The sequence below is a fragment of the Lodderomyces elongisporus genome, chromosome 4 (assembly GCF_030384665.1).
Source record: "Lodderomyces elongisporus chromosome 4, complete sequence".
NCBI lineage: Eukaryota > Fungi > Ascomycota > Pichiomycetes > Serinales > Debaryomycetaceae > Lodderomyces > Lodderomyces elongisporus.
Genome location: NC_083676.1, coordinates 1623642 through 1649668, shown reverse-complemented (window position 1 = coordinate 1649668; position 26027 = coordinate 1623642). Strand labels below are relative to the sequence as shown.

Below are 26027 nucleotides of genomic sequence, written 5' to 3'. Positions count from 1 at the left end.
AACACTTCTCACAACCGGTCATATGAAAGTATTATGCGTGGCCGAAAAACCGTCAATTGCAAAAGAAGTGGCATCAATTTTAGGAGGCGGTAGGGTCGAAGTGAGAAATTCGAAAAATAAATATATCAAAAACTATGATTTCAAATTTTTATTCCCGCAATCGGGCCAATGTGATGTGACAATGACCTCGGTCGTTGGTCATATCACAAACCTTGACTTTCCACCTGAGTACCTGTGGGGTAAATGTGCCGCTAGTCGGCTCTTTACTGCTGAGATTGTCACAAAAATTACTAAGCAAGACGTGTTTGATAACATTTCAAAAGAAGCAAGAAACTCTGACCAATTAATGATTTGGACAGATTGTGATAGAGAGGGTGAATTTATTGGTAAGGAGATATTTGATGCAGCTAGGAAAGGTAACCCACGACTAACGTTGCGCAATGTTTGGAGAGCACGATTCTCGCATCTTGATAAAAGCCATGTACTTCGAGCGGCAAGATCTCCTTCAGAATTGGATATGAAATCGGCTGCAGCTGTTGCATGCAGAATGGAAGTGGATTTTCGAGTTGGCTTGAGCTTTACACGATTGTTAACGGACTCTTTAAAGGCAAGTAGGACAATCGATACAAAAGATGTCGTCTCTTATGGAACATGTCAATTCCCCACATTAGGTTTCGTCGTTGACAGGTATAAAAGAGTACAAAGTTTCAAGCCTGAACCGTTTTGGTTTATAGAGCCAACGGTTTGGAAAGAGAAAAAAAAGACAACTTTTAATTGGTGTCGAGGACACGTCTTTGATCGTTTCTATGTAGCTTTACAATACGAATCGTGTTTACAACATGAATTTGGTACAATCACTAAATTGGAAACAAAGAGAACTACAAATTGGCGCCCGCTCCCATTGACCACGGTGGAGTTGCAGAAGGATTGCTCTCGATATTTTAAGATGTCAGCAAAGGCGGCACTTGAAGCTGCCGAAAGTTTATATAATAGAGGTTTCCTTTCATATCCAAGAACAGAGACTGATAAGTACCCATCATCAATGGACTTTAGTGGTATCTTGGAAAAACAAAAACAGGACAGTAGATGGGGTCAATACACTCTGGAATTACTTCAACGCGGTTTAGAAGCGCCAAGGAATGGTTCACATGATGATCATGCGCATCCGGCAATACATCCAGTTAATTATGTTTCTCTTGATACCTTGACCAATGCCAATGAAAAAAAAGTTTATGAGTATGTTGTTCGTCGTTTCTTAGCATGCTGCAGTAAAGATGCGGTAGGTAGCATGACGCTGGCGACTTTAAAATGGGGTGATGAGTTCTTCACTACAAGTGGTTTAATGGTACTTGAAAGGAACTATTTAGACATCTTTATCTACAAGAAATGGGAAAGCTCAAAGCAGTTGCCCACCTTCCAAGAAGGAGAACAAGTGAAAATATCGAATGGAGTTATGAAAGAGGGCAAGACTAGTCCTCCGTCACTAATGACTGAGCCAGAACTCATTGCGCTTATGGATGTTAATGGAATCGGCACTGATGCGACGATTGCAGAACACATTGACAAGATATTGTCGCGAAAATATGTCATAAAGCAGAAAAAGGGCAAAACAGACTTTATCATTCCTTCGGGTCTTGGAATTGGGCTCATTGAAGGCTTTGACAAGATGGAATTTAATGGTATTTCACTTTCGAAGCCATTTTTGAGAAAGTCATTGGAAAGTTCATTACAGGAGATATGCGGAGGACTGAAGACGAAAGTAGAAGTTGTAGAAGACATGAAGAGTTTGTATCTTGATGCATTCAACACTTGTAGCCAAAGGATCTCCATCTTGACCAGTCATTGTCGAGCAAACTTGAATCAAAATGTAAGTGTTCGGTGAGTTAATTAACATTGTATAGCTAGTAGAGGTAGTCTGTAATCCAAGTCCCATTGTTTGTTAATGTCTTACGAAATCTACAAGTGCCACGCTTTTTCTACTTTCTCTCTTCCAGTTAATACCCTCTCTCATTGTCACCTCCTCGATGATACTGGTTAGTGTATTTATTTCTTTCGTTGCCATGTTGCCTCATCAAATTATATACATTTCTGTACATTTATGTACATGTGTATTTTTATATATATATATATATATATATATATAATTTTTTGCTAGTAGCCGCGCAATTATAAAGATGGTTTCTCACTGAAAAACATGACATAAAAACACACATCACAAGCAAGCTTCTTTGTATGAATAAACATGTTTGGAACACTGGGGTTCGGATCATCATCAGCACAATCAAATCCATTTGCAACAGGTAATTCTGCCAAAGCGAATCCATTTGGTACAAACAGTACGAATCAATCGGCATTTGGCTCCTCGGGGTTTGGGTCTTCTGGATTTGGCAAAGCTAATGCTGATACGAAGAACTCAGGCTTTGGCAGTTCAGGCTTTGGAAACTCAACCTTTGGCAATTCAGCTTTTGGCAGTTCAGGTTTCGGCAACAGTGGTGGAGCAACTTCTACAACAACGCCTAATAATACGGCTGCAGGCAGCTCAGGTTTTGGCAGCTCCGGATTTGGAGGCACTGGGTTCGGACAATCATCTTTTGGTACAGGAGGCGCAAAGACAAGTAGCAACTTTGGTGCATTTGGTGGAGCTGCATTTGGTAAACCTCTGAATGGAGCTTCGCAACAAAGCACACAACTGCCGTTTGCATCTCTAAACCAGAATTCTAGCCAGTCTCTGTCAATATTTCAGAACCAACCAGCAAATAATACAACTACTAGTAGTAGTAATAGTGCTGCTACCGCTCCTTTGACAACTCAATCTGTATTTGGAAACAGTGGGTTTTCCAGCAGTCTGGGGGCTTTTGGTGCATTTGGTCAGCCATCTACATCGACTCTGTCTCAAAACCAACCCACCAATACTAGTTCTCCATTTGGTGCGTTGAGTGGTACCAATTCTTCTCAACCAGCTGGATTTGGAAATACAAACACAGCTACAGCGTTTCAGAATAATCAAAATGGCCAAAGTGGGCAAAATAGCTTTGGGGCATCTTCTACTGTTCCTTCTGCGTTTAGTGCAAGCAACCAGCAAAGCACAAAATTATCACTGGGAGCTTTTGGTCAGCTGAATACATCAGCAGTGCCTTTTTTCTCATTCACTCTGAATCAAAATCCGAACGTGCTGTTGCTGCAACAGCAACAGCCACAACAACAACAACCATTCGGCGCATCGCAAAATACAACAAACGTGGAGAACCCTTTCGCTTCTTCAACTAAAAACAACATTGAAGGTGTCTCACTTGTGCAAGATTCAACCAAAAGCAGTTCAGATCCAAGAAGTGCGAGATTCGACAAATTATCAGATAGTCTAAAGCAAGTGTACCAAGCTGCTTTTCAAGCCAACGTTTTTGAACTTGGAAAAGTCCCCGATATGGCTCCACCAGCAGCTTGGTGCTAAAAAACGAGTGTAGAGTAAGTGACTACAAAGTAAATAGTTGAGACGTGAATGAATAGTAATGTAACAAACAAACAATTTCGCCAAAATCGTGAAAAACCTTGATTAAACTAGGTGTTTCATACATTTTTTCTTTTTTTTAGTTTCAGTTATCTTTGAACTAAATGTATTGTTAAATTATTTTTATATATATTTATATAAATATTTTTTTTTTAATTTTTTTTGTTTCGTCTCTGTTTCTGTATGTAATCTTACTTTTGGTTTTGCGCTTTTCAGATGCATTTTTTTAACAGAAATCTATACTAACCAATCAACACCCCAATGATATGTGTAGAGTGTGGACAAAAGGGAATCACTAAACTATATTCTATCTATAAAAGCGACTACATCAAGCTTACGCCGTGCCCACGATGTTTTAAAATATGCGACAAATACGTTGAGTACGACTCTGTGATACTCTTTCTTGATTTGCTATTATTGAAAAAGGGGGCATATAGACACTTGGCCTATAACATCACGGAAAGCGAGATCGATGCTAATCCGGAAAGTGGATTTTTTGCCAAACACCGCTATTTGCTCAAATTGGCAAGTTTGATCACATTGCTTGAGGTTTATTTGTCCTGGGCCACATACGAGAAAGAGTTTAAGCATTCCCAAGTTATACTGCGGGTGCTTTCACAACCATTGATTATACAATATTTGTTTTTTATACTAGAAATCACTGTCAAAAACATTATTTTTAATGGAACAATTTATCTAATATCTAGGTATGTGTTTCAATTGGGATTGAAGCTGGATAGCCGAATTGAGAATATGAAAGATGTACGACGGACTATTAAATCAGAAGACGGAACACAACATTACGTGTCGGTGCTTTTTATAACTACTTTAGTTGCTGGCGCAATAAAATTATTTCGAATTTTAACCATGATTTGGCCATTCGATGCTTCTACGATGAGACAAGTGCTTGATTTGATTAGTATACTATACATCATTGAAGCGTTGCAAATTGTTACTCAGGAAAGCTACACGTCTGTGATTGCTACCGTGATTATCGCTAAAAGTGTAGCTAGCATATTTGTTCAAAAGTTTGATGATTTTGCCGTATCCTATATTTCGCTGTGAATTAATAACAAAATTTAATTGCTGCATCATGCAAACAATTTGTTTTTTAAACATTTTCAATTCTTTTCAATTCTTTTCTTCTCTTCTCTTTTTTTTTTCGTTTATTTGAATCCACCAGCGACAATCTATTCGTATTGCAGCTTATATCGTGCCTCTCCACTTCCTCATTGAGTTCTAGAAAACTTTAAATACAATGTTATGCTTTTTCTGAAAAAAAAAAAAATCATGCTCAAGCCTCTCTATTGCAATTTCTCTATCTTTATCTCTATTTCTATTTCTGTCTCAATCTCTATCTCTGTCTCAATCTCTACCACTATTTCTGTCTCTGTCTCTGTCGCTGTCTCTATCTTCACCTTTGTCTATTTTATAGCGGGCTTTCGATGGGATTTTCCATACCGGAAGCACTCTCTATAAAGCCTTCTTCTTCTGAATTCGTAAACAATTTCCAGATTCACTACATTCTTCATGTTATCGTAAATCCAACCTTCATTTTCATCATCTTTAATGACAAATAAGCTTGCATCCAAAGTTCTTTGTTTTATAAAATCCATCGGGTTTGTATCCAACACCCATTTGTTTACAAACTCGGCGTCGAATTTCCAGTCAGTAGGTGGGAAAACTTTTGAAAGGTGGTCTACTCCTGGTGGTCGCTTGCCAGACAATCTATTTTTGTTCAGACGATCATAGATGGTATTTGAATAACGGTAAAATTTCCAATCATTTTGCAAAATACTTTTGATTTCAAGCTCGTAAACTTCAACAAGTCTAACTTCGGGAGAGTCATCAACAATGATATCATTTCTGTCAAGCTGAGTCAAAAGTTGTTTCAACCCTTTATTTGAAGTTGTTTCAGCCGTTGGATCAGCTTTTTGAGCTGCTTCTGCATTCCTTTGAATAACCTTGCTTCTTCTCTTTTTAGCTGCACCAAAGTCAACCAAGAACTTCTTCACTTTTGGATGGCACAAAGTCAAACCAATCCATCCACTCTGGATAAAAATAAGTCTCCAAGGGATAAATTGACCAAAGAAAATAGCACCAAATGTAGCTACCAAAACCCCATAGAATATAAACGTTGATAATCGCTCATCTTTGAAACCTGCAGTTTCGTAGTAAAATGTTTCACCCTCTTCAATCAATTTAAGTAAATCAGTCATTGAGTTTTGCATATCTCTCAAGTTAACTAATAAGTCAAGGTTACGTTTCCGTCTTTTAGAAACTTCCTTCTTTTTATCCAGTTTCTCTGAACTCTCGGTACCTCCTTGACTAGAAACTGATACTGCTGTGGATGCCTTAGTATTATCTGATTCGGCTTCGGACATTGTGTACGAAGTAGAATTAACGTCGGCAATGTCTGCATCTTCTTTCAAGTACTCCGTGTCGACTAAATCTTCAACAATGCTTGTTTCTTCAGTAGCATTCAAAAATTTAAAGAGAGACTGACCTCTGCTTTTCACTTTGATCAAGTCAGGCCTACGAGGAGGGTGACGATGTGTGTATCCTGGAAGCAACATGCCAAATAAGACAAAGAGTAATGGATAAACGAGTATCAAGTGTGGCCACATACAAGCTGCAGTGTAAAGAACCAACACACTCAATGTCTTGTTTGGTTTTCTCCAAGCAACAATGTTGATTATTTCGTATTGCAAAGCAAACAAGTTGGTCATCTTTGAGCCCAATTGCTTCAAATTAGAAATCAATATGGGAAAGGACAACCCAGGCCTTTTCACGCGGTCGGGGTTATTCAATCGTTCTTCAAATAGTTCTTTTTCGGGTACTTCGTCAGGTAAGCTAGAGCGTAAGAGTTTTTCAATCAATTTATCTGCAAAATGTTGTGTGTTACTTTGCTTTGGACTCTTTGCTTCATCTGCAGATTCAGCCATTGAGGCTATATGATTAATCTGTTCTTCTGTTAGATCAACCGATCCATGACGACCCATCGATGATGGTAGTGACCTTGATGAATCATCTACCAAATTACCGTAACGATCAATACCCATCTCCAATATGGTGGATGCAGTACCAGCTGCAATTGCCCGTTTACTTCCCGGATTTTTTTGAATGATGTTGTTACCTTTTGTCACTGCGGTGTTTGCCAAATTGACTGCCAAATTGCGATAGAAGGACCGTTTCCCGCCAGATCTCAGAGTCTGGCTCAGGCTCAGACTTTGACTCGGTGGTCTGCTCTGGTCAAAGTTTGACTCATTCTCCATTGATAAATAGTTTCACTGTGTGGTGGTCCAATATAAAATAAAGAAAAAAAAAAGATTAAAAAAGAAGAAGGAGGTGAAGGAAAAAGTAATAAAAATAAAAGACTGGTGTTTTTATGGAATGATGTTGCCAATTCTATGGTATATATATATATGTATGTATGTATATATATATAGTCAAAAGTTGTACATACGTTGCTGTGTATGTTGGAATTCATTGCTTAGCCAAGAATGCGGGGGGAGCAAAGGGGATTCCAAAGGAAATCGCTACCTTCCTCATTTTTTTTTCCCCCCCTCCTTCACTTTCTCAGCCCATCTTGAATCTGCATATGACAAAACAGACGCTAATCACTGGCTTCTACTTCTTTGGGAATTTCAACTGAGTCTCCCTTGCCACAATTAAGAAAAGAAAAACACTAGAAGAATATATGAAAAGCTTTAGGTATAATGAGTAGAGCGAAAGGAAATAGAGATTTATTGTTTATTTCTTCATGTCTACACTAAACTTCATTACAAGAGTCCATGAAGTTTGGCTCTGCAATAGTAACTGTAATGTTATCTATATCGTTCAAAACATTTCACTTTCTTCGAAACCCTCTTGTATTACGATACATAAATGTACTTATATACTTATATATGTATATATATATATATATATATACTTGTATGTATATGTATACAGAGAATACAGATTTCGTGTTAAACATTCATTAAACAACTGCTGAAGTTATACGCAATGATTAGCATATACATATACGTATACATATACACATACATATATATACACCGCACGCAAGACTCAAAAAGTGTTAATGGAAAAGCGGTGGAAAGGGGTATGGATCACATTGCTCAGGGCTAGACTGTTTACAAAGATGGGAAGTTCTCCTCGTTGAAAGCAGCCTTGGTAGCTTTAGCTTTAGCTTCACCTTGACCACCTCTAGCACCACCTCTGGCACCACCTCTCTTGACACCACCTCTAGCGCCACCTCTAGCACCGCCTCTTGGGCCACCTCTAGAGTTGTTGTTTCTGAATTGTTGTTGCTCATCGGAGAAAGAAGCTTCAATTTCCAAAAACACCTTTTCTTTTGGTTGTTTGGCCTTAACCTTCTTTTGGTGGGTAGATGCAAAGTAAGCTTCTTGTTGCTTTTCAATTCTTTGCTCGGCGGTCCATTTTTGTTCGGCACCTTCGTTGGCTTGTCTCAATTTCTTAGCACCATCCAACTCTTTTTGCTTTTGTTCTTGCTCGGCAAGGTATTCTTGCAAAGACTTCTTTGGAGTGTTGTCAACTGGTTCAGTTTCTTCAACAGACTCATCTTCCAATTCAGCAATAGCATCTCTGGTACCTTCAACTTCTCCGTCCAATTCTCTTCTATCGCTCTCACCCCATCCTTGCTTCAATTTCTTTTCAGAGTCGGTCTTACCTGATCTGGAGTGACGGTCGAATGGCTTCTTTTGGTGCTTGGTGGCAGTGGATTGAGGAACTGGAGCATCTTTGTTGGTGTTCTTGGTCTTCAAAGCACCTTCGTTACCAGTTGGCTTAGACTTTTTCTTGGCCTTTGCTGGGTCAGCTGATGGTGGAGGAACGTCAGCCTTCTTGGATGAAGTGTTTTTTCTCACAACTTCCTTGATTGGAAGGGATGGAGCAGCACTGTCGTCCTCAACGTCGTTACCCAATAAGTCGTACAAGTTCTATGGCAAAGTTAGTATCGCGTATTTAAAGTAGTCGATGGAAATCGATGGTAACTGCTGAAAATTAATAACACCGGAGTCAAATCAAACAATGATAATTGGGAGATGCAGCAGGACATTAAATGTAAAATAAAAAATAGAAAATAGAAAGAAAAAAAAACAACGAATCTCAAGGACTCAAGTTCTAAAACATAAATTTTTTTTTGGAAAAACTTTTTCATTCTTTTCAAATCTTTTCTAGTCTCCGTGATATTTCATTCTCCTTTCTAAGAATATATTGTTTGTCAAGCAAGATTTGAACCCTGCAAAAGTTATTCCACCACCATTTTCAAATGTTTTAACAATACTATTCTGCTTCATGTTCCCTCGTGCTATTTTCCTCCCATTTTTTTCTTTTCTCAAAATTTGATTTTAAACTCCAACTCCCTACCCAAGTATTTAAATTGATACCCCCCTCACCAATTGATATAAACACCTCGTATCAGCCACCATTATTTTTATTTTCTTTTCATCTTGAAACATACTTTGTTTTGAAATGACATCCTGAGCTTTGTATCTTTCAATTCGCTTCTAATATTTCTTAGCTAAAGAGTATCGAAATGTTGATGAAAAATTCCGATAGAGATTTTTTTTTTTTTTTGCTTCCTCAACTTCGTCCGTCGTTGAATGTGCGAAAAGACAAAAAAAAAAAAAAAAAAAGAGAAAAGAAAAAAAATAGTAGTCAGCAAAATTTTAGATGGTAAATGGTGGTGGGAGAGGCTTATATGCAGGCGGGGTGTGGGCCAAAACGTAAAGAGAGTTTGCTCTGGTAGTTCACACGAGACTTGGAAGAAGAAGAAGTGAAAGTTTGTAAAGCCACTTGTTCTGAAACCATTGCTGCAGACTGGGGAATAAACAAATTAAGAAAAAAAAAAAACAAATAATACAAGACACCTATTTATCGTATCATTGTAATAGCATAAGTGATGCCACAGAACGATATAATCAGGATTGAAAAACGATAATCTTCTTGTTTTTCTCTGTTGTTTGTTTTTTTATAAATTGAACTGCAGCAAAGCAAGTAAAGACAAAATGAAACAAACTTATATCATGACTTTTTATTCCAATTTCAATTTCAAATTACAACTACATTTTATAATTACATATATATATATGTGTGTGTTTACCTCTATTTTCCAACTGTTCCGATTCTCTTTTGATCCACTCATGATCTCTAGTCTAAAATTAAAACCTCACACAACACACTACGCACCGTAAACAAACTCTTCTCCAACTCTCGATAAGAAACTGCGTATTGCGCCTTTCATTTCTTCCGACATGCTTTTTGTCAAAAGCTTCACCACCAATTTATACAACTCGGGGCCATGTTTTTTGAAATCGTCGTCATCCAACTCAACGTAGCCTTCAAAGATTTCAGAAATTACTGGTTTCCATGTACTAATATTCTTCTGTTGATTCGATTCATCAAACTCACAGTATCTGTTGGTGATGAGAGTACATAATGGTGTCAACTGCTCCATTATGGAGTTTTTATACTCCTGTGAGGTCTTGTCATCGTCGCAATACATCCTGAACATGATATTAATGTACACTGCTGCGGCAGAAGACTCCTGCTTTAACAAGTTGGGCAATCTTTCTATGATTCCTGAGTTCCATAGACGCACTCTCAAGTCATAATTGTCGTTAAAATCCTTGGCAAACTTGTACGACAGCAAGAGTAAACCTGCAAGTTTCATCAACTGATCACAAGGTATACTATCGTAAAACTCATCCTTTTCAAGCAATTCTGAAAGCGTTTGAATCATGAGCAATTGCAAAACACTTTTGACAACAATTGATGATTTACTTTTTCTAATGCTGGGTCTTGATGATTTTGTTTTGTCGTGGCCAAGCAGAATTGATGCATTTCCAATACCATCATGACCCTCTTCTCCCGCCTCGTCCCTCTCCTCGTTATCTGCCTCACTCCAATTCCCTTGTCCTTCTGATCCATCTTCAATATTGTTTCGAAGTGGATCGAGTTCGAAAAGCTCAACTGCAGTGGTGAGATCAAATAATTTGCCCAATGCAATGGTAACTTCGTCCCAGTTTTTTTCTTTAAATCTTTTTGAGTTATCAAGTAACAATATGGTTAAGCATTCGCGTCCAATTCTGGCAATAGTATCATTTTCCTGGCAAATACAAGATGTGACAAGCTCAAGGTACTCTCCAAGCAAGTGGTTCAAATCATCAAAGTAAAATGTAAACAAATCAACCATACTCTTTAATGCCTGGATCAACGTTGTGGATAACCACACTGACAACTTATCATTCAACACTTCCAAATTGAGTTCCCAATGGTTACGCAATACATCAAAAATCGGAAACAAAAGCTCGTGAAAAATAGTGTTCCAAAAGTTTTGATCAAAGAATTTTCCATACTTCATTAACAAGTCGAAAAGACTACTCAATGCTTTGGACCTGACTTCCAATTCCTCACCAGTCATAATGATATCGTGGAAAGCAAACAAGACTGGGAACCATAATTTTCGCAACTGCTGCGCTCTAAAAGTTAATTCAGCACTTTCATCATTTTCATCATTTTCATCATTTTCACCATTTTCACCATTTTCACCATTTTCCAAACTTTTTGTACTTTCCGAATCTTTTACATCCTCTATGTCACCCTTGGTATTTGTCTTGGTAATATTGAAAAAACTAAGCTGAGCAATTTCATAAATGAGTCTTGATAGCACATCCAATGACAAAAGACTAATTCTTTGGAATTTCTCATTCTTGGCGAGAGTTGTAAAGCAAATAACCAAATCAGCAAATGAGTCCTGCTTGTGTACCTCTTCGATGTACTCTTTGTTAATCCAAATAGCCATCTTATAAGATTTTGTCACCAAAGATTCTCGAGTCTCTCTAGCAGCAGCAGTACAAACATTGAAAATAGTTTTCCATCCAGATTTGATTTGACCTGCACGAGCCAAAATCATATTATTAGCACACTCCAAAACCAAATCCTTAACCTCGGCTGACCTATTATGCGTCATTGCATACTCAAATGGCCTCAAAAATTCTTTTTGAAACTTGAAATGCGACAACTCTTCAATCTCCAAGAATCTCATTGAGAGCTGTCTCAATGAGTCTAATGCAAAGAACAGGATGGACTTGTTTGGATGACAGCCCAAAACATTAAATGTCTCGCCCATAATGGCCCAAAGCTGAGACCATTCCAATCTGATTCGATCCATGTTGTAGTAACAGATGTCAACAAACTTCTGTAACGAATAAGTTCTTGGATTGGAGCTATCTCCCGATGAATCAATTTCCTCCTTTGCCACTGTAGATAAGGCCTTGACAAATTCAGTTATACTGCGGCCAAGAAGCGACGCACTATTGGTGAACACCTTGTCAACAGCCACTTCTAAATCAGTTTTGAGAAGGAGCTTCGCAACTTCAGATGAAAGATGTTGATTATGGAATTTGCTCGATGCAAATTGAGCTGGAGTTTGCGATGAAAAAGAGCTAAAGAAACTAGTGCTGGTTCGCAGACTTTCAACTGAGCTGCGTGTGACTAGTTTTGTGGTTGTCAAGTCAGGTATAGTATCTCGATCCACGCCTTGAGCAATCAACTGTAATCGCTCAACTTGTGATATAGAAGTTAAGATTTGTGTCCACGCATTGCCAAGATTGTTGCCTTCGGTTACTGCTAACTCAAGCATAATGTATATGGCATCAACACTTTTACGTTTCATCTCTTCGTAATTGTTCAAATTCTGAAACTGAACTAAAGCTCCAATAAAAGATGCACGTGCATATTCCAAGTCAAACATGCAGGCAATGCGTATCGATAATTTAATACCTTCCAAACATGCTTTTGCTACATAGTCCTCATCATATTCCTTGAATGGAGGTGTGAGTCCTGCTAATATTGACATCCACAATGTATCAAATATTGACTTGACGTGCAATACACTTGATGCGGCGTGGAACTTTATATCTGAGGCATCAACACCACTTCTAGAGCCTAGTTGCTTAGTGAGTTTTTCTGCTTTCGTTGACATCTCTTTTGATGCATAAATGTATGCTTCACGAGCCAAGTTCCTACTGCCAAAAAAACCCAATGGTTGTGCGGAATTAGACGCAATTGTAATATCACCGGCAAGCAATGCAGCGTGCTGTTCTGATTGCAACTTGATTTCATTATTAAGAATCTCCTTGTAAATACTTTCCAATAACTCTTTTGGCAAGTCTTTGCCATCATCGATACCCGAGTTATTCATAACAAAGCTTTCAAATGACATCCGATTTTTAACTTGAGGCGAGTGTAAGTCAGTATTTAACATAATCACAGAGTAGCCTAGAATATAAGCGGTATCAGCATTGGCAAATAGTCCAGGATTGCCCATCACATATCGCTCAGCAAATTTTAATAAAAACCTATCAATCTTTTGAGCTTCACCAGGTAATCTAAAAGCTTGCAAAAAACGTCTCATTGCGTCAACAAATGCAGAGTTATCAAATTCCATCTGATCGACAAATGCATGCATAATTGCAATATTCTTTTCGTCTCCTTCGCCAAGGTATTCCCCAATGACGGCCTTGTCCAACCCTTCAGTTTCAAGAAGAAATTTGGCAATTTCGCTTGGAGAATCGTTTCTAATGAAACCATGGGTTATGAAATAGTTGATACCTTTTTTCGCTTTTTGATTGAATTGTTTGATACCCTCTAATAGAGCTTTTTTTCTTTGCTTTTGACTTTCAAATTGTTCGATTTCATTGATGGCAGTATTTTCTGCATCAGTACCACTGTTAATAAATGATTGGTTTCGACTTATATTTGCAGATGTATTATTTGAATCTGATCGATCCCTGCTCAAGGATAGGAATGAAGCATTGTTGCTATCCATGGCTGGCAGCTTTGAAGTACCATTTATAATACCTCTTTGCGCCCAAGAGTACATTGAACGCAAAAATGCCACCAAGCTACTAAGAGCTGTCATTTTTAGTGCATGCTCAACTGGGAACAATTCATAAATCTCAGGTTCTGGTGGTTTGGAAGACATTGTACTGCTAGTCAAGTTGGATATCTTGCCCACGTCGTATACAGATATTCCCTTACGTCTGTTTTCTATAAACGCTTGCTTCTGTAACTGGGTAACGTCTACTTTCAGTAATGAAAGTTTGGTCAAGTAGTCAATAAGGCTTTCGCAAATGTTTGGCATATTACTGTCGCAATCATAATTGAGATAAAACTCAATAATACATCGCGAATCATTACAAAGGCGTTCGATTATGGAAAGGAGGTACCTTTTCTGGTGTGGACTAGATGATTTCATCTCTGCCACGGGAAAGTATATCTCATCCCAAAAAACAGGAATTTCTCTTTTAAACTCCGACCTCAAGTTCGAAATAATGATCCAAAATATTTCCAATGAAAGTTCAAAAACTGGTGCCAATACTGAAGCCGCATTTTTGGAAAGTGCCAAGTTGATGTACTGACGCACAGCATCTACCAATCTCACTTTTTCATTCGCGCTTCCTGATCTAATCACAACATCGTGGCTTAAGAATACGTCAATATGATCTTTAAGAATTGTATGGATGGTGTGCAAGGATAACAACTTAGACCTCACTGAATGTGACTTCATGTCAATGGTGCTGCTGTCCAATGACTTGATAGATAATTTGCACATTGCCCTGAATATCAAAAATGCATCCTTGACTGCAACATCAGCGTCATTATCGTCTGGAGCAATTTGGTCGTAATCAATTTCAGAAGTGTTGTTGATATTCTCCAAATTCGTTAAGGTCAATTTTTCTTGCTCTTGCTCTTGCTCTTGCTCTCGCTCTTGTTTTTGCTCTTCTTTTGTCGTTCCATTTCCATTCAAATTCGTTTGCAGTGCTGACCCAAGTTTCAAGTCCAATGAGCTTTCGTTTTTTGTGCGCTTTACCGTCAAGTCCTGTACACGTGAGAAAATTGCACTGATTACTTGGGTTAAAGTTCCTTGAGCAACTGCTTGGTTCCTTGCCGTTAACGAAAAGATAAAAATGTTGTATATTTGTCGCACGGCTTGCAACAAAGCGGCTCCGTGGCAAGGCATAAGTAAGATTGAATGCATTAATGCCCTCACAACTTGCAACTCAAGTTCAGGGTCGGTACCTTCGCCTTCAAAGCAAGTTGCAATAACGGCGACTGAATTATTTGTGAGGGTTGTCTTTTCAGAGTTATCGTCAAATTGCGAATAATCAAACAATTTTGCAAACAAGTCAACAGCTTTCAATTTGAGGTCCACAGAAGAGTGTTCACAGCATGCCTTAAGTGCTTTAAAAATAACAAGTGGACTGCGTTCATTAGATGTCTCGAGGGATTTAAGAGCAATCTCTATAGATTTCTTTAACAGCTCATCCTTTTTCGCTTCCTTTCCTGTGAGAATTTGTTCAAAAACCTTTTTGAAGATTTGATAATTTTCCACTCTTGCCGTAGAGGTTAATGACGTTGATGATGGTTGACGATGATGGTTGTGAGCAGTGGCTGCTTGTGTGCTTTCGTCGTTATTATCACCAATAACAACAGTTGGTGTTTCGACTGGCTCGTTGGTAATTGCATTTGTACTTGCATCTGGATTTATAATTTTACTAGCAGAAGAATCTGCCTCTGATGATTCATTTTGTTGTTGGTCTTCTTGATTCAGTTCCTCTATGGCCGTACCGTTCGTCTTGGCCACTGTTTCAGAAACATCACCCTTGTTTTCATCATTCTCTTTAGTTCCTGTCTCAATAACATTTTCGTTTCCACTTCCATTCACATTTCGATGCTGGGATTGAAGTTGATCTTTTACATCATTGTTTGTTGGTGATTCCAGGGTTTGAGTCGAGGTGGCAGTGTCGATATCTCGAGAGTTTTCTTGGACGTCGTCTTGTAATTCTACACTCTTAACATCAGTCGGTGATGAGGAGACCTCGTTTGAGTCTACCAATTGATTGTCTAGCGACATGTGTTGGGTGGAAAAGTATAATGCTGTTGGCTTTGTAAAATAACTGATAACAACAACAACAACAATAACTACAATTTAAATTTAAATTTAAATTTCCCTCACTAAATTATCGTCGTTGATGCTGATTTCAAACTAACGCGAAATTGGGTTTTTTCTTTGTCCCTCAATTTCACACTCACTTTTCGCTTTCTACCTCTCTCTCTCTCTCTCTCTCTCTCTCTCTCCTTTCCCCCCCCCCCCCCTCTTTCTTTGATTTTCCGTCATGTTGTCCCTGTCGTTGTCGCGCTTTACCAATCTACGAAAGATTTTAATTCTTTCAAAACCAAAAATTAGATAAAACAAAAGGGAGATTAGAAAACAAAAAACAAATATAAATCAAAGAAAATTAAAGATTTCTGAATTATTTTAAACTAAATGAAATATCTCTTATTGTTGTGCAAATTTTATACTCAAACTACGAAAGGAAACAAATAGTATTAAACAAAAGAAAACAAATATTTGATAAGAAAGAAAATAAAATTAAAAATCAACTAGTTATCTAAAACTCACTCAATGCAATAGCAGTGGCTTGAAAATCATCGTGTGAGATGGAAATGCTAATGTTTTTGACACCGGCTTTGGTAGCGGCTTCTTTAGCTGCTCCTTCCAAAACTACTTTAGGAACACCATTTGCATCTCTCAAGATTTGAATATCAATCAAACTTGCACCGCCTCCTTGAGACTTGACACCCAATGCTTTGAAAGCCGCTTCCTTTGCTGACCAAGTTCCAGTGAATGAAGCTTGAGGGTTGCTGGATTTTTGACAGTAAGCAATTTCTTCTGGGGAGTAGTTTCTTTCCAAAAATGTCTCATTTTCAATGTTAATGGAAGATAATAATTCTACATCAACACCAACACCCTTGGAGGACTTGTTCAATGAAGATAATGCTTTTGCAGTTTTATCGGCAACTTCAGTGACGTACGATGATTTGGATTGGATGTTCTTGTTGGAGAACACCAATTGATTCTTCTTGTCTTCAACTCTGGCCAATGGATCCAAGTAAACTGGCTGCTCCAAGTCGTCAGAGTATGGAGCCTTGTCCTTGGCAACAAACATTGTGTTTCTGGTTATAGCATTGTGCATGTAACGGTAAGTCTTTTTGTTTCTTGCATTAACCTTTGCAGCATAGCCTTCATAAGTTGATCTGTCCAACACCGCATACAAATAGTCTGGGTGAACAACAATTGCTTGGGCACCTTTTTGACCAAAACCAAATGATGTTACTGAGACCGCCTTAATTCCATCGGTTTGGATTGATCTTGATGGGTACAAGACGTATTCGTATTGCTCCAACAACTTATCAACATTGTCGGCATTTCTGTTACCAGGAATGATACCAGACTCCAAAATTTGAATAGCACCATTCAACATCCAAGCACCAGCAGCACCCTTTGGATGACCAGTCAAGTATTTCTGGAAAACACCAAACACGGGGTTACCTTCAGATCTACCCAAATGCTTCATCATACTGTTGATAGTGGCAGACTCGTTCTTATCGTTGGCAACGGTTGAGGTACCATGGAATGATGCAACGCCAATATCATCAATGGTCAAGTCAAACACAGCCAATGCTCCTCTCAATGGAGCAATACGAGGATCAGACTTGTAGAAAGAGTTACCCCATTGTTTCTTAGCATCTGAAACTTGTCTCTTGGATTCGCGGTAAATCTCTTCGGTTCTTTCTCTAAGGAAATCGGATTCCGAAAATTCTTCACCATATTGGTCCTTGACCAATTCGCATTCTTCTTGCAAGTAACCCAACTCTGACTCTTCCCAAGATTGAATCTGTTCTAATCTCTTTTGCAATTGTCTCTTTCTGTACTTGATGTTCAAGCTTGGTGATGGGTACTTCAAATTGCCGTGATGCTCACGTGCAGTGGTCAAAATACCTTTACCTGGAGCAGGAACTGATCTACCAATCTTATCGGTAGCGGTAGCAGTCATGGCCAAAACAGCATGGATTGGAACACCCATCTTGATGGCCAAGTCAGCAGTCATGATGACTTGGATACCAGAACCTTGAGCTTCCATGAAACCGTTTCTTGTAGTAGTCGTTGGTCTAGACATTTCCTTTGGAGTTCTTCCATGTTTAAACTCTTCAATCGAGTTTGAAGTAGCATTCATATTGGCAAACTCATAAGATCCTTCTTCTTGGAAATCATCGTAACCACCAACCATAACAACCTTGGCCTTACCAGACAAAATTGTCTCGATACCAATATCAACAGACTCGACAGCAGTGGCACAAGCACCAACTGGGGTCTTGATTGGACCGGAAGACGACAATAACAACATATTGACCCATGCAGCCATGGTGTTGATAAATGATTCTTGCAAGATATCGTTTTGTACTGGTTTATCGGCATATCTATCCTTGAACATTCCTCTCAAGGCACTCACACCACCCATACCGGAACCAGAACAGTTACCAACTTCGGATACGTGGACGTATTTGTAAAATTCGTATGGGTCTGTGATACCAGCTGACAACAAGGCTTCAACAGTAGCAACCAAGACGTACAAGGTGATTGGATCCACTTGATTAATGGTATCCTCTGGAATACCATAGGTTCTTGCATCCCATCCAGTTGGGATTTGACCAGCAACCAATCTATCGAATCTCAAAGCCTTTGGAACAAACAAAGTAGCACCTTTCAAAATTCTAACAGTGTACTCACCACTATCTTCAATTTCAAAGATTTCACACTTGTCACCGTGCTCGTGCTTGTATTGTTCTGCAGTCTCCTTTGAAGCCTCAAATGGTTCCAAGTCATGTTGAATAACAACTTCTTGGATCATTTGTTTCTTCTTTGGATCATAGCCATGGAACAATTCTGGCTCAATCAATCTGATACCTGAATGTTCTAAAATCTCCTCTTCGTATTTAGCCTTGATGTCCTTATCTTCAACGGGTGTTTGGGTCTTGGCATCAATCCAACCTGTGTATGGCTTACCCTTCAACATACCATTGTGGTATTTGATCATTCCCATAATCCATGCCATCTCAATAGCACCTTCCAAAGAGAATTCACCATGAGCCTCCATCTCCCATCTGGTTCTGGAGTTACCCCATGGACCAACTTCAGCAAAACCGGTAACAACAACAATGTTTTCCAAGTCCAACATACCTTCCAAATTTGGAGCAATCTGCTTGATATCATCATAGGATTTTAAAGTTGGGAAATCAAACTTCATGTTAGCTCTGGCTTGAACTGTAACCTTGCTGTAGTTTGCATCAACATTATCACCATTAATGACTTTTTGTTCAATAGCGGACTCGATGGAAACAGCTCTTCTAATCTCGGCAGTTTCAGTCAAATCATTTCTCAATTTAGAGGTAAACTCTTTCAAGTTGTCAATAAATTGTAAGCCACCATTCAAATCTGCCATAACTGGCTCTTCTTGACATAATTTAACCAATTCTGGAGTCAACAAACCCAAGATGTTGAAAGCCATCTCCTTTTGGGAGAAAGTTCTAACTCCCAATTTTTCAATACCTTCGGCAATGATATTGTTGGCACTCATCAAACCAGTACCTCTGGTCCAACCAATGATTGCACCACAAATGGTCAATTTGGTTCCCCAATCTTCAGAATACCATCTGTTGAACAAAGTCTCTAAAGAGATCTTTGACTCAGAGTACAACCCATCAAAACCAAAAGTACCGTGATTTGGAGATAATGGTAAAATACATTGAGCTGGTCTAGTGTCTGTAGTCTTTCTTGACTTGACAGCACCCAACAATCTTAAAAGATTGGTCAACATGATTCTGTGAGCGAATTCTGATTTCGAGTCAATATTGTCGATACCGTTACCATTTTCTGGAATAGCAGCAAATGGAATAATGACATCCAAGTCCCAGTCCAAACCATTCTTCTTAGGATCATTGTAAATGTAATCTACTAAAGCGTCAACATCTTGTTTAGAACCTTGGTTGAATGGAACAACAATCAATGTGGATCCAGCAGCACCGTATCTAGCATACATATTTTGGTAGTACTCAGTTACTTTTTTGGAGAACCTTGATGTGGTAACAATCACCTTGGCACCACCGCTAATCAAACCTTGCAAGATTTCGGCACCAATTGAGCCTGCACCTGCACCAGTAACCAAAACTTGTTTACCTTTGAAAGTCAAACCGTTAATAGCAGCAGACTCCAATCCATCCAAATAAAGTGAAGACAATTTGCGGTCGTATTCCCAATCACCCGTTTGTTTTTTACTTTGAATATGTAAGAATGGGATTGTTTGTGATGGAATGTATGAAGACACTGGTTGCACAATAGAAGTCTTTCTATCTGGCAACGAAGCAATTTCGTCATCATCAGATGCTGTCGACAATTCGTCTTCCTCGGTTGGTGTATTAGCACCAGTGGCCAATGCCAAAGCATCCTTTGTAGCCGTTTCGGTTTCAATTTCACCTGAGGCAGCAACCACTTTCAACAATTGATCGTAAACTTTTTGTATTTCCAACTTGCTATCCCTTGAAGCCTGTTTAGAGATGGCTTTGTAGACTCTAGCCAAATCTTCTTGGATTGTTGGTTGCCTAATCTTGGTCATTGGACCACCTTGGGCCATTTCGTAGACATATTGTTCAAATTTTCTAACCGATTCTTTGTTGGCTTCTTCGTAAACAATTTCACCTTTGGCGCCAACAGTGGTTTTTGGACCTGTAATCTTTGTCACATCTTTGTAAACTGGGTCTTCACCCAAAACTTGCTTACAGTTGTCGATCAACTGTTCACCCAATTTTTTGGCCAAGCGATAAGTTTCACCTCTATATTCGGGACAAAGATCAATGTGGTATTGCATAAACTTGATCAATGTTGGGTTGGCTCTGTTCATGATTTGAATACATTGGTTAATGGTTTCTCTGTCGACTGAGGTCAATTTTCCAAAGATGATATCGTACCACATGGATAAGACATCTTGCCTAGCCCAATTCCAGTATGAATCGTAGGTTCTTGATTTTAATGGTGAAAAAGCTGGTTTGATACCATTGGCGTAAAATTCTCCATGTTCTGCAACCCACAAGTCTAATTCCTTTTGCAAGACGGCGGTGGCCTCTTTTTCTTTGATAAAAGACTTGGCGCCTTGGTTGAGGTCAACTTGGAGGTATCTAGCCAAAACTTCCAATTGTTGTCTTGCCAAGTTCTTGTTTTCGGCAGTCAATGCGTCTAATGCAGCACTATCAACAACCGCACCACCGGCACCACCAGCGCCACCAGCTCCACCAGATGATGCTGATGCTAATGAGATACCAGCTTGAGAAGCGTACTTCTGAGCGACAGTGTCAAAGTACGCCTTGGCCTCGGCCTCGGAACCTAATCTGTTGGCTGGTTCATTACACAAAGCAGTCAACAAGACAGAGTCTTGTCTTCCTGCTCCTAAGCCAAATCTTGCTTCCAAGTACTTTCTAGCCGAGGTTATTGAGAAACCACCAGGCATTTTGGAGGACATCAATCTACCAATAAGGGAAGTAGAAGTCTTACCCAATTGGCCAGAGAATGTGTCTTGGAATTGTTCAGCCAATTCCTCCAATGGAGTATCCTCGGGCTTTTCAGGAGTTGAGCCAAACTCTTTACCCAAATCACCCAAGATCTCATTTTGCACTGTGGACTTACCATTAACCAAATCCTTGATGGCCTTTGATGTTGGTACAGCATCCAATGGTTTCTTTAATTTTTGAGCAACCAAAACGTGGATCAAGAGTGAAGCCTTGACTGGTTCATCTGGAACAGAGTCAACAGGACCGGAAGGTGCAGCAGCAGGCGCAGCAGCAGCAGGCGCAGGGGCTGGAGTTGGTGCAGCAGCAGGTGCTTGTGAAGCAGGTGCACTTGGCTCTTCCTTCTTTGGTTCTTGCACTTCAACTGGATCTGACTTGTAGTAAATTTCCTTAGCATCCTTGGAGTAGCACAAAACTTGACGTTGTAAAGACAATGCAGCATCGTATGACTCGTATTTCGCCTTGATAGTTCTCGAAGCCATACCAGCCAAAGTTGGGGATGGACCAATTTCCACCACTCTTTCTGTATTGTGCTGTTTCAAAAAGACATCTTGGGTCTCGATCCATCTAACTGGAGAGGCAAATTGGTATGCCAATAACTCTGTTAAAAGCGTGTGAGATAACTCTTGCTCAATCTCTGGTCTCATTATAAATTATTCTTTTTGCTTCCAGTTGATTAATGGAGTCAATGGTATATATTAAGATCTTCGATTGGAAGAAAAAATGGAAAAACAAGTATAAGAAAATGAAGAGATTTCAAATAAGATAATCGAAAGAAAAGGAAGAAGAAAAAGGAAAAGAAAAACAAGGATCTTATCTTGAACTTATATGCGAAGATACCATTAGATGCACAACGACCCAAAAAACAAAAAATTAAATTAAATTAAATTGAAAGAAAGAGGAACAGCCAAAACGAGACATACAAAACAAACACGTCGTTGTGGTGGTAAAATTTGTCTCTCTTTTTTTTATTTTTTCCGCCTGTACAACAAAAAAAAAAAAAATAAATAAAGACAAAAGTTAGGGATATTGGTTACACAAAAACACAAACTCCGAGCCAACCTCATTGCACTCAACCAACAATCACTTTTATGTTGTGTTTTTCTTTTTTTTTATTCCTTTAATCCTTTAACCAGCCTATATCTATATATATATAGAGCTAAATATTGAATTAGCTTGCACGTACACTATAATGAAGATACTACGTTTACTCATAACATAGCTATAGTAGATTCGTTTTTAGTACAAAAAAAAAAAAAAGAAAGAAGAAAAAGAAAACATAAGATGTTTTTAACTTGATGCATCCAATGTATCTCTGCAAAAAATGGCTTTGGTTGGCTCAAAAAAATTGGTTGAAATGTCCCAACATTTTTGCAACCAACAGAAAAATTGAAAAAAAAAAATAATAATAATAATAATAATAATAATAATAATACACCTAATACAAAAATTGGGAAAGAAAATAAAATTTAATAGAGAAGAAGGAAAAAAAAAAAACTTTTGTCAATTGTCACGTAGCACGTGTTGAGTATCACGTGTTTATGTCTACTTTTAATGTCGAGAATTGTTTTAGTACGACATACTGGTGATTTGAAAAAAAAAAAAAATTGTTCAGTCTCATCATGAACTCAATGAACATATTCTATATTTTTTTTTTTCAAAAAATTAAAACGAAAAAAAATTTCTTGCTCTTTACACTTTAGTCTACTTCTTTATTCCAATTCATCAACAGTGTATAGATCCATCAATACACATATACTACTACATTTGACTCTTGCAATTTCTTTTTTATTGATTTTTACTCTCACATTTTACACCAAAGCTTAATGCCTTCTCGTTTACCCTGATTATATTCGTTTATTTTCAGTTTAAAATGGTACAAGGGGAACACTTTTGATTTTGGGAGAACAATTTCTAGATCATCTCCACCCTGAAATTATGTTATTCTTTAAGGAAGAAAGAAAAAGAAAAGATTAAAAAAAAACAAATAGAACTAGAATGTCAACCACCTTGTTTGTGTGTGTGTCCTTCTTTTTTCTTGTTTTTTCTTCCTTTTCTTTTTCCTGTATTTCTTGTTTTCAATTGAATATCAAAAGTTTTGTATGATTTCGGGACTATTACAAATGATCTACATCTTCAACTCAATAGCTTTTTTTTATCATTTATCTTTTATTTTTTGTCTTTTGTCTTTTGTTTCATGTTTTATGTTTTATGTTTTATGTTTTATTGTTCTTCTGGTATTTGAGCTAATGTGTGTGTTTTTTTTCAATTATATTAGTGTATTTACAAGTCTGGAAAAGTAACTTTCCAATCCATCTCTATAAATTACCGACTTTTCGGCATCGAATTCAAACATGTACTTCTTACCATTTCCATTAAACATGACCCATCTCAAATCATTCAATTTTCTATGGTACTCCAACGCAAAATCTTGATACTTTTGTCTGTTTTGATCAACGATATTGATCGAAGTCCTAGAACACTGCCAGTACTCCTCTGCAATAAGACTATTATTTCTCTCGGAAGGCTCCAATACATTGAATGAAATAAATTCGAGTTTTTGCTGCTGCTGTTGTTGCTGCTGCTGCTGCTGCTGTTGTAGTAGTAGTAGCAGTGGTGGAGATGTGGTGAGGAAACGAAGAAGTTCAAGCAAATCTTTTTCCAAAATCGACAACTCAAGATACTTCAAGTTTGTAAACCTAGTCAACTGTTTCATGTCATGTACTTCTAGAGCTGGCATTATCTGCAACGAGTACAACTTCTCACTTGCCAACAAATCCAATAATCTGTTGGTGCTTGCTATGTTTTTGACCTCCAAAGATTCTAGTTGAAGTCTCGATAAAAGTGTAGGTATACTACTATCACTCTCCATATCAATAGTGAGATGCCTCAAGCCTGAAAAATCTTGACAAAGCAAATAGTTTCTCTTGTATGTGCAATTCTCTATAGTTAGCGACTTTGTTTGACTGTAATCGTATGTAAAATTGGTTAGATCAGCATTTCTTAAACACAAGGTGGATAGGTTCATGGGAACATCACCTTCAGTATTTGTAAACACGCCTTCTTTCAACACCGGCAGCCATGTGATTCCCTCAATATAACCTTGCACTTGACGAAGTTGCAGATTACCTCTTAGAAGTGTAGCCGGTATAGCATAATTATGATCCCAGTAAAACAGCTCGAGTTGTTTCATCATTGGCAACACGAGTTGCAAATAATCAACAACTTCCAAATCAGGGATATCCGGTAGTTGCATGCACATAAACTTTCTCACGTGGTGGGCATACTTTGCAACTTTCTTGAAGAACAACTTGAGTTGAAACGTAGTTCTTATGGTGACTGCTTTGGCAAAATTATACTGATCGAGCTTATATACATTATATTGATAGAAAAACTCCTTCAACCCAGGCGTGTCATGATCATGGAAAAATTTTGGTGTGGCGTCAATATTGATGACCGAGTAAAGCAACGGTTGCAACAAATTATGAAACGTGGAGTTGGTCAACATCAACGATATGATATCATTCTGATCCAAGGAGAATCCTATTCTCTCGATTATCTCTAATGGAAGTTCTTGCAACATTGGTTTTTGAGATCAAAACAAAACAAAACAAAACAAAATAAGGAGAATGGATAGGGGAAGGAGGAGGAGAAGGCAGACAAGACCATAAAACGGAAGGAAGAACACACTTCTTTATAGTTGAGTATTGCTTAACTCATAAGTAAAAAAAAAAAAATTTGGATATTACCGCCAAAATATAAATGTCTTGAATGCTTGGAAATTGTCTTAGATGTCTCTACAGTCTGTATTGTATGTTTGCTGCTAAAAAAAATTAAGTATAAGTATATGTATATAAATATATATCGAAATAACAAAAGAAAGTGTGGATATTCCAGTTTGATTTCCCGTCTCGGATTTGAAGTTGGGGTCACTTCAGTACACAAAATTGAATTTCTTTTTTTTTTTTTTTTGAATTTACCTATTTTATTCTTTTTATTTTCTCTGTCTTTTATGTCTTTATATTTTGCAGCTATGTTGAATTTGCAAACAAGTCACCATTAGTATAAAATTATCAGATTTGAAAGGGAATATAGCATTTTTTTTCAATTCCGATAGTTTGCCCTTTTCTTCTTTCATCTCTTGAAAATTATAGTCAATTTTTTTTTTATTTATGTCTAAGCCTGGAGAAAGCGATAAGAGTAATAAACCAACTTGGAGTTTGACGACATTCGTCAGCTATAAATCATCCCTTATCTTATCCTCTTTAAGATTTTGTTTTGTAGTATTCTTTTTTCTTCGCCACCTTCAAAACTTTTCATCACTAGCACTCTTGTACCTGAGTATCAATCTTCTAGCACAATAATCAGACTGATTTGATTGTTGAATATAGATTTACTAAAATATAATATTATGGCTGTTCTTTTCTTTTCAATAATTCTTTGCGTGAATCTAAAACCAAATTTTTTTTTTTCTTGATTCCTTTTCCTATTTCCAAAGTAATCATTCTGTCTTATTCAAAAAAATACGTGGGATTTTATTCCAGTACCTTTTGCTTTCAGTACACACTTTTGCTGAATGAATAACTGAACAACAACAACATCATCAACAATAATAATGATAAATACAAAATTGAAAACTCAGAATTTATATTTCAGGTTTAATCTGAATGCTTTTATTGCATGGCCAGAAAAACAAAAAAAAAAAATTTTAGCTTTGAACTAAAAGAAAAAAACAAAAGCCCAACGCGGGACTCGAACCCGCAACCTTCTGATTAAGAGTCAGATGCTCTAGCCGATTGAGCTAGCCAGGCTGGCTGAAAACAACTGTACTAAGTAATTGTTTTCTTGTTAAAGTTATTTTAGAAGTAATCTACAACATCTCTGGAAGTAAAGAATAAGAAACTTCTTTTCAGCTACAATTTAAAGGTTTTTGTTTCATTAATTTTTTTTTTTTTTACAAATATAAATATTTTACGTGTAATTGGAACACGCTTCTAACAATTCTGATCTCCATCAGTTCTAGTCACTTTTT

The 26027-nt window shown here is 37.8% G+C and overlaps 8 protein-coding genes and 1 non-coding gene across 9 annotated transcripts; 3 read left to right on the top strand and 6 right to left on the bottom strand. All coding sequences in view use genetic code 12, as the record gives it.

Annotated features, from left to right (window-relative positions):
* Positions 1-22: 22 nt before the first annotated feature.
* On the top strand, positions 23-1882 carry TOP3 (DNA topoisomerase; the record flags this gene model as incomplete). The annotated part of the gene is made up of 1 exon (XM_001526290.1): positions 23-1882. One exon carries the CDS (start codon positions 23-25, stop codon positions 1880-1882), a length of 1860 nt encoding a protein of 619 aa, XP_001526340.2.
* Positions 1883-2242: 360 nt separating this feature from the next.
* On the top strand, positions 2243-3448 carry PVL30_003733 (uncharacterized protein; the record flags this gene model as incomplete). The annotated part of the gene is made up of 1 exon (XM_001526289.1): positions 2243-3448. The coding sequence occupies one exon, from the start codon at positions 2243-2245 to the stop codon at positions 3446-3448; it is 1206 nt and encodes a 401-aa protein (XP_001526339.2).
* Positions 3449-3766: 318 nt separating this feature from the next.
* Positions 3767-4570, top strand: ARV1 (sterol homeostasis protein; the record flags this gene model as incomplete). Its single annotated transcript, XM_001526288.1, has 1 exon — positions 3767-4570. One exon carries the CDS (start codon positions 3767-3769, stop codon positions 4568-4570), a length of 804 nt encoding a protein of 267 aa, XP_001526338.2.
* Positions 4571-4929: 359 nt separating this feature from the next.
* PVL30_003731 (uncharacterized protein) lies at positions 4930-6780 on the bottom strand (the record flags this gene model as incomplete). Its single annotated transcript, XM_001526287.1, has 1 exon — positions 4930-6780. One exon carries the CDS (start codon positions 6778-6780, stop codon positions 4930-4932), a length of 1851 nt encoding a protein of 616 aa, XP_001526337.2.
* An 861-nt stretch (positions 6781-7641) lies between these two features.
* Positions 7642-9008, bottom strand: PVL30_003730 (uncharacterized protein; the record flags this gene model as incomplete). Its single annotated transcript, XM_001526286.1, has 2 exons — positions 7642-8466; positions 8991-9008. The coding sequence occupies 2 exons, from the start codon at positions 9006-9008 to the stop codon at positions 7642-7644; spliced, it is 843 nt and encodes a 280-aa protein (XP_001526336.1).
* A 702-nt stretch (positions 9009-9710) lies between these two features.
* On the bottom strand, positions 9711-15449 carry SEC7 (guanine nucleotide exchange protein for ADP-robosylation factor; the record flags this gene model as incomplete). The annotated part of the gene is made up of 1 exon (XM_001526285.1): positions 9711-15449. One exon carries the CDS (start codon positions 15447-15449, stop codon positions 9711-9713), a length of 5739 nt encoding a protein of 1912 aa, XP_001526335.2.
* Positions 15450-15987: 538 nt separating this feature from the next.
* Positions 15988-21642, bottom strand: FAS2 (3-oxoacyl-[acyl-carrier-protein] synthase; the record flags this gene model as incomplete). The annotated part of the gene is made up of 1 exon (XM_001526283.2): positions 15988-21642. One exon carries the CDS (start codon positions 21640-21642, stop codon positions 15988-15990), a length of 5655 nt encoding a protein of 1884 aa, XP_001526333.2.
* Positions 21643-23264: 1622 nt separating this feature from the next.
* Positions 23265-24578, bottom strand: PVL30_003727 (uncharacterized protein; the record flags this gene model as incomplete). Its single annotated transcript, XM_001526282.1, has 1 exon — positions 23265-24578. The coding sequence occupies one exon, from the start codon at positions 24576-24578 to the stop codon at positions 23265-23267; it is 1314 nt and encodes a 437-aa protein (XP_001526332.2).
* A 1154-nt stretch (positions 24579-25732) lies between these two features.
* On the bottom strand, positions 25733-25806 carry PVL30_003726. The gene has a single exon. It is a non-coding gene; the product is annotated as a tRNA-Lys (tRNA).
* Between the last annotated feature and the right edge of the window lie 221 nt (positions 25807-26027).